This window comes from Pygoscelis adeliae, unplaced genomic scaffold, assembly GCF_000699105.1.
Source record: "Pygoscelis adeliae isolate BGI_AS28 unplaced genomic scaffold, ASM69910v1 Scaffold420, whole genome shotgun sequence".
In the NCBI taxonomy this organism is placed as follows: Eukaryota; Metazoa; Chordata; class Aves; order Sphenisciformes; family Spheniscidae; genus Pygoscelis; species Pygoscelis adeliae.
In genome coordinates, this window is record NW_008823871.1 from 898,068 (window position 1) to 910,483 (window position 12,416).

The window sequence follows — 12,416 nt, forward strand, 5'->3', positions numbered from 1 at the left end:
GGGAGGATGGCACCTCCCCACCAGCCTTTCATTCTGCCTGGTCGGCCGCCTCCTCCTCCCGCTGATCCTCCTCTGCCAAAGTTACTGGAGTTCAAGCTAACGCTGGCAGATGTGCAGTTTGGTCTGCTTCAAGCAACTGACAACGCTTTCCACACACTTAGAGCACTTGCAGGAACCAAAGAGCTGTTTTTCTTCCTGTCCCAGAGCTCCTGGGTCTCAGGCCACATACCAACTCCAGCACACAAACTGAGAGTTGCAAAGAACCACCACCCCAGGGCCACTAGTTGAGAGAGCCAGGTGAAGGATGGTGCTCCTAAACTACCTGACACGGCAGATCCCCATCTGCAGAACTTCGGCTCTTATTTGAATTTCTGCAAGATGACATTTCTAGTGCTAATAATGAGATTCCCCTTCCTAAAATCTTCCACAAGTGCAATATCTGGCAATAATTCAAAGACTCCCAAGGATCTGCTATTCCAGATCTATGTGCAGTACTGCTAAAAGGACTGGCAGCCCTCAAAATCCTGTCTAACACAGGGAACCCGAGGCAGTTACCACCAGTGCAACTAAAGTCACGTTATCAACCATGCAAGCATGTTACAAGTAACTCTTAAATACCAACAGCCCCCTGGTACCAGAGGAAACACTCAGAAGTGAAACCAGTCTGAAACCATGTGGTATTTCTAACCTGAATCTAAAAGCCACCAAGAAATAATTCTCAGACATACAAGTTACATACAATCCTCCTTATCTGACCATCCTCTGCCAAAGTTGCTGCAGTTCAAGCTAACACGTAAATGCGCGGTTTAGCCTGCAACCAGACCAGATACTTAGAGCACTTGCAACCTCTTGTCCTGGGGAAACAACAAGTTCATGACTTTGCTTCTGGCTAGTGCTAAGAGCTGAGCAATAACACCTGCTCCACACACCACTTTCTTTTGGTAAAGAAAAGGCTGAAGAACCAGATGTTCTGCCAGTTTGTATAGCAAGCCTGACAGCATTGGGATGGAGACGGTGCCAAGGGGGTGAACTCCTCCTCCCCAGTTCTGTGATTGCTGGACTATGTGACTAGGAGGAAGGGAAAATTAGGAACTCTAAAGTTAAGATTAAGGCCTGCTGGGTTAAGACAAGGGCAAAAGGAAACGGGTTAAAAAGCCCAAGTCAAATTAAGGGATTAAGGGATGGGAAAGGATTTCTGGGTTATTCCAAGATGACTATCACCGAAATTAGGGTAAGGGAGTAAGATGTTGAAGAACAAGATTTACTGCTAGTTTGTGCAAGGCTTATACCATGGGAAAAAGATCCAACCCAACAGAGGTGAATATCCTACAGTTACCTTAGAAATGGGTACTGCTGCTCTATCCTGGCACTGCGGCAATGGTTAGAGTCAGCAGAGGCTGATGAGCTTGTTTTATTGGTGATTCTTTCAAAAGCCACGGGGCTGGGAAAAAAGCTAGTGCTGATAAATCCAGGTTTCTCTTCAGTTTCAGGGACTGTAGGAGCCCTAAAGCTACAATTAAGTACAAGTATTGTCTTGAAGACAATTCTTGTATGAGACATCTTACCCCAGGAGCGGCCTTCCAATAAGCGTGAAGTCGTCAGCACCAACCAGCAAAACCTACAGAAAATAAATCAGGCATATATCACCGGTTCATTGTCCCAGTAGAAATGCAGACAATAACTTCCAAATTCTACAGTCACCATATAGGAGTCAAACTGCTTAAAAACAGGCCTTTACACAATTCAAACCTGACACTGTTACTAGAGAAGGACGGTGGGGAAAGGCAGCTAACAAGCAAGAAACAGATTCATTAAACAGACAGTCTTCCAGGACAGCTTATCCTACTAAAACATACTTTAGAAGTATCTTTCACGCTGATCAAAACACATTGAGCCTTTCTGTTCTGGCTCACCAACAGTTGTAAAAGATATGAAAGGCAATACAGGGAAGAATAACCATGTGCCTTGTGTGGGATCTGAATGAATGGCAGCTCCTAAAATCATTGGATTTTTATAGCAATTGCTACATATCCCAGTAGAGAAACACTTTGCTCATTCTCCTCCATGAGGCCTCAAGATGGGCAATAAAGAAATGGACATCTGGGGGGAGACTGACCACCCCCAGGGACCAGCCCTTTTGTTTCAGTGCATTTCAACCACTAAAGGACCAGAGCGGATATGGTGAGAAGAGGCAGCATTTCTTAGAGACCGCCTCCTTCCCCACACTAATTGTATGGCAGCAGTTAAAAGCAACACATAAATGGTCATGAGATGTTCTGACTTTTGTTTGGAGAGATACTTGCCAGTGAAATCCCCAAAGGGTTACGGTGGTTAGGCAAGTTTTTCACCTTCTTCACTCCCATCCAGACCTTTGCATTCCTAGCTGGCTACTCCATGCAAATCACTCCTCTTTCTGTTGTATACAAGGATGCAGGGCACAGCTGAAGGCATGCTTAAAATGCGGCCTCAAAACTGGGCTTCAAAGCAATGGATGAGTAGAAAAACTGCCCAGCTTGGCTCCTTAACTGCTTGCTTGGCTCTAACAACCAAGGTTAAGATTAAGCCAACAGAATCCCACTTCATAATCTTTCATTTAAGATTTGGATTAATGAGTCTCTACAAGTTCCTGCTAGTTAACCAAGGATAAGGATAAAGATACTGAATTGCATCTTGGCAATTCTCTCCTACACACACCATCCCTCTCCCTCCACCCAATACACTCAGCGTGATAAGGATCTTGCAAAGCATTGAGCAGTGACAGTACCTCTGGGAGTACTGCAAGTATTTTGGGTGTTGGAGTCTCAAGGTAAACAGAGTCTTTAGCTGCTGTCTCTAGAAACAAACAACTGTAATTTTCTTTTTTTGGATGAAGTTAGTACAACAAAAATCTGTCTCCTAACAGAGTCTGGCACAATTCATTCCAACCCTGTTCAACAGAAATCACAATAATATTATCACTAACAGAGTAACTGAAATTGGAACAAAACTAAGGCAAAGCAAATAGCTGGAGTAAGAATGGGAGATCTGACAGGAGCTCTTCAGGACGTGTTTTTAAAAACTGGTTATGGGTTTTGCCTCAAGGAATGTTCGCAGGCAATTTGCTCTGGCCCCATACACAGCATGGCATCACAGGCACTGTGGAAGCACGGCACGTCACCTTTTCCATCCGGATTCGGTCTCCACATTCAGCCTCCAGTACGTTGTCCATCATAATCAAGTCTTCACTGGTTATTTTCCACTGCTTGCTGGCAAAGTGGACCACAGCAAAAAGCCTTCCGTACTGCCCCGTTGCGATCATCTTGTTCACCTTTTGTACCACTTCTGTTGGCAAACAGCAGGGAAGGAATCAGCATAGAAAACCCAGCAAGGTGTGAAGAGCTCTTCAAAACTAATTCAGCCACACTGCTCTCCCACCAAAACTCTTATCTTCTGGGAATCTTTAAGCAAGGATCAACAGCAATTTTGTTTCCTAAGATGTGTGAGCCTCCCTTCTGTAAACTTAATGACTTATTTGTATTTTAGTTGCTGGCAAACTCATGCGTAAGTAAACACCTAATATATATACTGTGCAGCTAATCTAAGACTGTTGACTTCTCAGCCTATTTCTTAGGCATCCTAAAATGCACTGTATTCAGATATAAAGCGTCCCAGAAAAGAGCGCTTGTCCATGCATCCTACATTTGGAGGGGAGCTCCTCTCAATTTTCAAGTCATATGCAGAAGGCCTAGGACTCTGAATACTATGTAGGGCACACAGGAACACCATGGAGAGTTTGGCAAAGTACACAGGAAAAAGGGCTCCAGCATACTAACAAAGCCTGGCCTGAGAACTTGTACCTGCAGCAAAGACAAGAGAGACCTTTCCCTCAATCTTTTCCAGAAAATCTCTCCCCATATGCACACGCATGCAGAGCAGGGGCCGGGAGCAGTACAAATAACAGGGAGGAGGTCCTGCACACGAACAAACTCAGTTTTCTGTGATCAGCTTCCTGTGCAGCGAAGCCAAAACCAATTTTTATGGGAACATCAAAAGGTATTGCTTAATGAGTGCCATTCCACTGCCAAATAGCAGCTTTCCACCCTCCTGAGCTGTTCAGAAAAAGAGCAGCTTTTCTGTAACTGGAAAAACAGATTTTCTTCATTGTCCTTAAAAGTGGCTGAATCATTTTTTCTTGGAATGTAAACAAAACAACATTCATTTGGGACAGACAAGAATTTAGCAGCCAGTCAAACCAGACCCAGCCCTTACAGGAACACTCTGAAAGTGTCCAAGTTTCAACCCAGCAGATGCAAACTATTAAAGGTAGAGGTAAGAACAGAAATTATTTGCAAGGCAGTAGTTGCTGCAGTTCCCACTACGATGAAGAGTTTAGCTTCTGTGTTGCTGGAATTGCTGTCCCAGAAGAAAAATCCACTGTGTACTCTTTTCTCTGATTCACAGTGGTCCCCCTCAAAAAGTCCAGAGAAAAATATAACCCCCTTCTCTTTGTTATGCCCTCAATGGCACAACAGGTACAATAAATTTCTTCCAGCTCTAAACTGCTGATCCAGGTATATCAGTAGTGCTGTGGTCAACATTTCAAACCCAAAAATTCAAAATGCTGGCCTACAATTTTCTCTTAGCAAAAAACACGCAGAGTCATGCTCTACCAAGGGTTATTTCCTTGTCAAATTTCAACTTTCTACCACAGGTCTTTCTCATCTTTTTGTAACCAAAAAAGGTACTTTTTCTTCACTGTACTTGGGCTCTGAAGCTGTTGATAACTCTTCCAAACACCTCTAGTGACAGGAAACATCAAGTGATGTTACCATTTGATTGTTGGCTTGTATCTCGGCACCATGTGGAGCGACCCTTCCTAAAATATCCATAGCTGTTTCCGTAGCCAGTGGGAAAACAGAAGGGAGAATTCAAATACTCTCGCTATTGTTTGCTTTGGATAAGCACAGCCAGGAGATAATGATGCAAGGTCATAAACAGTAGGAGGTTACAAGGCACGGAAATCACAGCGGCCCCGAGGATCCCACGTGAATCAGTCAGGGGAACATGGGACCCTGTTCACCACAGGGCTTCAGCAAATCAAACTGAGCAGTTTATGGTCCACTACTGGGTGAAATCATGCTCAGGGACAGAACACTCATCTGTCACATGAGCAATCCCAGGAGCGCAAAGGAGATAAAAAGCAGGATGAAAAACAGTCAGAGAGGAGACCGGGAGCAGAAGGCTCTCTCCAAAGCACATCGCTCACACGGTTATTAACACACTTCAGCCAGATGATAGGAGACTATCTGTAAAAAGGTGGACACAACTCAGCTTTTCTCTTCTCACTCTCTCCTTGTAAAAGAACTCCTCTCCTTTACTTCCTTGGTCTCTCCCATCTGAAGCAGAGAAGTCAGGTGCCTTTCATAGATGTCCCAGAGGCTAACGCAACGAGACAGTAAGACTGCCTGTTAATAAACACAGGAGCTCATTGCCTGCATGAAGCACACAACTGCTAATTGCCACCACCACAGCAACTGTAGAAGAAATTCACCCACTGGGGCTCATTACTGCCTAGTTCTGAGAAACATCCTGTACATGTGTTGGCTTCCCCACTACCATCCCTAGCTCGGTCTGGATGACAACAGCCCCACCTGGGCAATATGAGGCTAGACACATACGCCCTCCCTGTATTTGGTTTTCACATCCCCACCTGCCAGGGGAACCTGTGTCTGGTTACAAGTGGAAGACTGACATGTTCTAGTAAGGCTAAGCAATGAGGATGGCTGCTAAACAGCTACGGGCACTTCACTTGCTGACTTTTAAAGCTGACCACTGCCCAGTCCATGTGCTCCTTTCAGGAGGACCACTGGCTGCGTCAACGGTCCTGACTAGATGTGGGGACAAGAATGCATTCACTAACGTGATGTCGCTTCCCAGCTGCTCATTGCCTTATGTCACACTTCTGCAGCTCTGTCACGTGCCCATCATCCAACTGCTTATGCTGGCTCTAGCATTCTTTTTCATGCACTAAAATACACCAGCTCTCTGATGTGCCCACTATCCAACTGCTTATGCTGGCTTTAGCTTTTTGATTTATCCATTAAAAGAAAAATAATTGTTTTCCCCTGTCCAAAAGGCGTGTTCCATGCTTTAGAAAGCAACACATCACATCAGGTAAGATTCCTCTGGGGGTGTTACAACCTGTCGTGCTGTCATAAACTAAGGAGACCTCATATTCTACCCAAATCTCCAATGCCAGCAGCTGGAGCACAAGTCCAGTGACATTAACTCATGCCAGAAATTAGACAAAAATGCGAAGAACAAAAACTAGCTCCAGTCATTGAAGACGCTTATTTATGCTCAATCAGGCCACCAATGGCAATACTGGAGTGCTAGTCTTCACTTGGAGACTTGAGACCTTTACCTGCATGGTACTTCGCTTCTTCTACTGGATCTGGAAGTTCCACTTCAGGCCATGGGGGTGAAGTCAGAGAAGTTTTGGCAACAAGTCTGTGAATGATAAGGTAGGATTCACTTGTAGGAAACAGATATTGTCAAGAGATGTAAAACATGAAGAAAGGAAAAAAGGTAGAAGAAGCTGGAGATGGAATAGAAAGTTGGGGGAGCAGAAGTTGTACAGACTTAATGATTTGTCAGTATGAAAGACTCGCCCCAAAGCCCACTTGGACCAGAAGGCAATTTCCCACATATCACGTTTCACTTTGCAGCAGCTCACGAGCAAGGTGAGGTTTTCTACTCCAGTCTTAAGTGTTACAGACAGAGGGTGGCAGGCAAGGCAAAAGCCGTGTTACCTCCCTAGGACTTAATCCAATGGAGACCACTGGATATGGCAAAGTCCCCAGACCTTCCTCCCAGCACCTGGCAGAAGCACTCCAGTAGGACAAGAAATGCTGCAAAAGTGCTGAAGCTGCAGCCCGTATCAGAAGGCTGTTCAAAAACATGCAGAAAACACTTGGCCTCATTTCCGAGTTCAACCTGCAAATGCTCTACCAAACACAGTCGCTGCTCCCAGGGCTTAACGTCATTTAGGTCCACCATGAATTGCAGCAAGCTTAAAGAAAAAGGGATAAATGCCTCAGTGGTTGGTTTGCTTTACTCCCACCCTATCATAAAATTCAGTATGGGGAAATGGATTTTCTTTTTTTTTTACTTCCCACTTCAGAATGTTATTTGACATAGTTTGAAACAAAGGAAGAGTGCAGAAAGAAACAGACTGAAAATTCACGCAGGCTAGGTTATCACTTGTTCCTGACGTTGAGATCTGCAGCCGGACGTGCTAGTGGTGATCAAGCTCAGCGACCACCCGTGACTTTCCACCGCCTTGTTTTTACAGACTGGAATTTTGACACCAACTCCAATGGGAACAGACCTACCTTAAGCCTCGCTTACACCTGAGTTTTAGATAAAAGGCTCTTGTTAAGCTTTTCCAAGTTACCTCCACCACAGCTGAGAGGCTGAACGCATTAACGCTCCTCAACCCACTTCAGCACCCAGTACAAAGCCCTGAAGTTACCCAATAGTGGGGAGCATCCGGGAGCAGGCAACGTGCCTTTGATGGGGAAGAAGGGCTAATGAGCATTCTTAGACCAGCCTTGAGCACTACACATGAATGACTCACACGCATCCTTTTTTCCCCTCTATTTTTTGAAGCTCTTCTCTGTTAAATAGATAGTTTAGAGAGGGCCATAAGACCACAGCTGGGTTCTTTACAGGAGAGTTATGAGGCTGCTCTTCCTTTGTCACTTACAGCTGCATTCCCTGAATGGCAATAATAACGGCTTCTCCCACCCCCAGTGCGATTCAGCATTTAATACCACAAACATTTAGCCCAAAAGCCTCTTCTGTGCCACTACCATGTCTGTCTACAATCAACAATACCACACCGGGGAGGGACTACCAGAGGCATCTAACAAGACTGCTCAGACCCATGCCTATCTTGGTTCAGGCTGACCACAGAAGGGAGCAGGAACATGCACTGTCCCACTTCCATCCAGCCAAGCACAAGCATTGTTCCTCATGATGACTTTGAGCACCAAGATACTTTGCTAAAAGGTGAAAATTAAATCCTTATTCTTCTTGAAAGGGTAGCTTCCACTGTTGTGATGGAGGATGTTATTAACATCTCTTTTCAAACACTCTGCAACTGTACCGCTGAGACAAGAGCCTCTCCATTTCAAAATGTTGCATCAGTCCCTGAAGACCTTCCTGGTGACCAGCCCGGGGGACTCCCGATCATCACAGACACGTCCCTTTAGGACCATTCAGCACTGACACAATCACGGGAGCAATCACAACTCAAACTGCACCAGCACCTGAACGACAAATTCTGTGCAGAAGACATCTTACCTGAAGCCTGCTCTACTTTCCATACTTAGATGTTGCTTTCTTGCTTACTGAAAATGGTATATGGCTGGCACAACACGTGACACCTTCAGTCTAGTGAATAAACCGGGGGCCTGAAGGCAAGCAGGCTACAGTATTGATACAGAACGAAAGACTGAGAACTGCCAGGGGCGTTTCAGCTAGCAGCCAGCAACATGTTCTCATTAGCTATCACGGTGGATTCTTTCTGCTGTTCTCAAGATTATCACTGGGAGGGATCCTCTGCCTCAAAACTGAGCTAATTCCTGACTGCCTCAAGCCCTGTACAGTCAGTACCGCAGGTATTCGCATGCAGACGCTGCCTTCCTTGACAGTGGCAAAGACAGCACTAAATCACGAGAACCCCGTTTAAAACATCAAAGCTGAACAACAATTAACGCTGCTCAAATGTGCCACAGGGTATTGACTCAAAAATGAAACGCTACGTGAAACTCACAGTGTGAGTTTGAGCAGAAAAAATGCAAATGGCACTTGCTTATAATTAGCTGTTTTTCAAGATCTCTAGGACAAGGAGCAACAACAAGGAGGACCAGAGGCAGCTGTTTACATCTCTGCATAAGAGCCAGTTATAAAAACTATTGATTTGTTCCCAAAGAACTGGAGAGAAAAGCACCACTCTAACCAGGGACAGTACTTTCATCAGAACTGCGATACACATTTCAGGGGGCAGGGAAAGGAGGCACACGGCCCATCCTGCAGCTTTCAGAGATTATCCCGAGAGGTGCCAAATGCCTTTACTCCGAAAGAGACACATGACCAAAAGGCATCAGATTATAGTTCCTCATTAAGCAAGAATCTACGATACCACAAAGACAATCTTAGATTTAAAGAGGAGGGAGATTCACCCCGGATCTCAACGAGATGACCAGAAAGGTATCGGTTTCCAAAATTTGAAGAGAAAGGTGCTGCTCAGTAAATACCATCTCCATCACAAATGGGAAGATCAGAACTTCCTGTGCACTGAGATCCACACTTCCTATAAATAACACAGGATGTGCAAACTGCCTAAAATATTCAGGAAAAAACATCAGACGCTAGTGAAAGAAGGCAAAATTAACACAACAGCAGTTGCGTTGTATCAGTTTACCCTGTAATGCCCAGCAACACCTCTCAAAGGGCTTTGATTTATAGAATCATAGAATAGTTTGGGCTGGAAGGGTCCTCTAAAGATCATCTAGTCCAACCCCCCTGCCGTGGGCAGGGACATCTTCAACTCGATCAGGTTGCTCAGAGCCCCGTCCAACCTGACCTTGGATGTTTCCAGGGATGGGGCATCCACCACCTCTCTGGGCAACCTGTGCCAGTGTCTCACCACCCTCAGCGTAAACAATTTCTTCCTTAGATCTAGTCTAAATCTACCCCCCTTTAGTTTAAAGCCATTCCCCCTTGTCCTGTCGCAACAGGCCCTGCTAAAAAGTTTGCCGCCATCTTTTTTATAAGCCCCCTTGAAGTACTGACAGGCTGCAATAAGGTCTCCCCGAAGCCTTCTCTAGGCTGAACAACCCCAACTCTCTCAGCCTTTCTTCACAGGAGAGGTGTTCCAGCCCCCTCATCATTTTTGTGACCCTCAAAAAAAATTTAACAGAAACTCAAAGCACTTGCGAGCAAGTATATAACCACAAGCACCAAGGCTTCGTTGGTCTGTTGTGGGGTTTAGTAATAATGTTGGGCGCTGCATCACAGAGGCAGGATCCAAACTGTGTTCCCACGAGCGTGAGGACCAGCGGGAAGAGGCCACCCCCTGCACCCTTCAGCAGCGCAGAGGGAACGAGCAAATCTTGCCATTTTTCCCCGATGCTGCTCGCAGGAGTTCTCTATTTCTGCAGTGTCCCCTCCTGGTTAAAGCAAGCAGCAGCACAGCCTGCAGCTCTCTCCAAGTACCTCCGCGTGAAATCCCAGCAGAGGAAACAAAACAAGACACAAACAAGCAGCTCTCAAAGTGCTGAAACAAATGAAGCCTGAAGTTTCCTGGCTCGGTGTCCTGTAGCGCTTGGGCTGTTAATCACATTTTATGAAGACTGCAGTGCAGGTTCAGTATTTATCAGTTACTGGAGACTCCAGGCAGAAGATGAACCTTGCCTGGGGAGCAGACTACCTGTACCTAAAAAGATGAGTGGCAGCTGAAGCCCTTTCTGCAGTTGAGGAGTTTGCAATGTCCTGACTTGAGTGGCTTCTCTGCTGTCTACTATGGGCTGAGCCCACACTGCAGCCCTTTTCTCAGTGGAGGATCTAATTATCTGTCTCTAGACTCTTGCTGCTTAACCTCACAAATCGATGGAAGCATCCTTCTGGCAAAGGTGACCGAAGGTAGGCAGAGAGTCCAAAACTTACTGGGAAGCGACAGACTGACAAAGGGGGCAGACGAGCATTCTTTCCAAAGGAAAAACAAGCTGCCCTCCCCACCCCCACCAAAGAACATCAGCATTTCAAGGGGCAAAAAAGCAAAGCAGAAAGTCATTTGACATTACCCTTGCTGCAGTGACGTGCTCTGGGAACTCTGGTGCCGAACCGCAGACGAAAGCAAGAAGGCTAAAAGGGAGAGAGGGGAAAAGAATTAAAAATAAGCAGCAGCTGCTGGGCTTTTAGTCCCTGGTGAGGCAGCATTACAGCAACGCTGAAGTGTCGCAGCACTGGTCAGCTTCGTGGTACCATTTTCCTGCCTGTAAAAGCTTTGTTTGGTTTTATCATGACGGGCAAAGATAGAGGGAGAAGCCATACAAGATACAGGATAAGAGAAAGGCCTCCCACTGCAAACACACTTATTTCAAGTGACACTTCCAGCTAGACACGACAATTTAATATGGATCGACTCAGAGCATCCCACTTCTTTTGGAAAACAACGTGACTGAAAGGCAAAGAGGAGGAAGAGGTGGCCCGAAGAACACTGTGGTGCACTCTCTTAATTCCGAGCACTAACTGATGCTGCCAGAAGGATCCTTTCCAGCCCTCTGGGCCCTCCAAAAAGGGGAGGGGAGCCATTACACAACATTCACCAGGTGACTCTCAGCAACTTCTACTAAGCCTTACAAAGTTTCCTCTCCGAAGAGAGAAGGAAGACAAGGCGCGTCTCCAGGAACTCACTGGCCCTGTAGCTCCCGAGCAGGCACCGCAATGCCACGTGAAAAAAAAAAAATAGAATCATAGAATCAGAGCGATGAGGTCTCCCCTCAGCCTCCTTTTCTCCAGGCTGAACAACCCCAGCTCCCTCAGCCGCTCCTCATCAGACTTGTTCTCCAGACCCCTCACCAGCCTCGTTGCCCTTCTCTGGACTTTTCAGAGCTACATATACGCGAGCTAACGTTCACCGAAACAGTGAAGCTGTGTTACTGTTCCAATACACAAATCTTCAAAGAATGAGTGGTTTACTACAACTTAAATTACACTTTGAGGGTAGCTTCAGCATCTTCTGGAAAGGAGCTGGACCCGCACACACTGTTAATCAGCAGAAAGAGGTGAAGGCCTCAAAACACGTGCTCAGGGATTTATCCCTACGCTATCTCAGGGATAACAATCCTCTTTCTAGAGCAATGTGCTTAACTAAAAGACAGACCGTGCACAGCTTCCTTGCAGGACCATTCCCTTTTTCACCCATCATCCGAAGTGTGACCGATACAAGGGACTAGCAAAACCCCTTAAAACTAAACGTACTTAACCACCTCGCCTGCAGAAGCTGCAGTTCACCGAGGTTACACTCACCTGACACTGAAAACCAAACCCCGATGTGAAGCCAGGGCCCCCCGAGCCCCCCCGTCTGCTCCCACGACACACACCCTCCCAGCTTCCCAGCCCAGCGAGGACGGGAGGAGGTTGACGGGGTCCCCGCACGCCCCCCATCCCCTGGATTTTGCTGAAAGGTTCACACCGGGCTAGAAAGAAGTGCGGGAAGTTGATTCTCCGTTCTGTTAACGTTTCCCCCCGCCGGCTTTCCGGCCGCTCCAAGGCTGATGCCGGTAAGGACCCGAGTCGCTCCTCCTGCGCCCCTTTCACCTCTGCAGCTTTCCCCCACCGGGAGAGCTCCGGGGCTCACCCGCCAG

General features: G+C 46.4%; 1 protein-coding gene across 1 annotated transcript in view; it reads right to left on the bottom strand.

Annotated features, from left to right (window-relative positions):
- MRPL21 (mitochondrial ribosomal protein L21) overlaps positions 1-10,924 on the bottom strand; it is a gene marked incomplete at both ends in the record, with an annotated part of 15,551 nt that extends 4,627 nt beyond the window's left edge. The window contains 4 exon segments of the mRNA XM_009333986.1: positions 1,566-1,618; positions 3,158-3,321; positions 6,404-6,489; positions 10,851-10,924. Coding sequence (XP_009332261.1) covers positions 1,566-1,618; positions 3,158-3,321; positions 6,404-6,489; positions 10,851-10,924 — 377 coding nt within the window.
- Between the last annotated feature and the right edge of the window lie 1,492 nt (positions 10,925-12,416).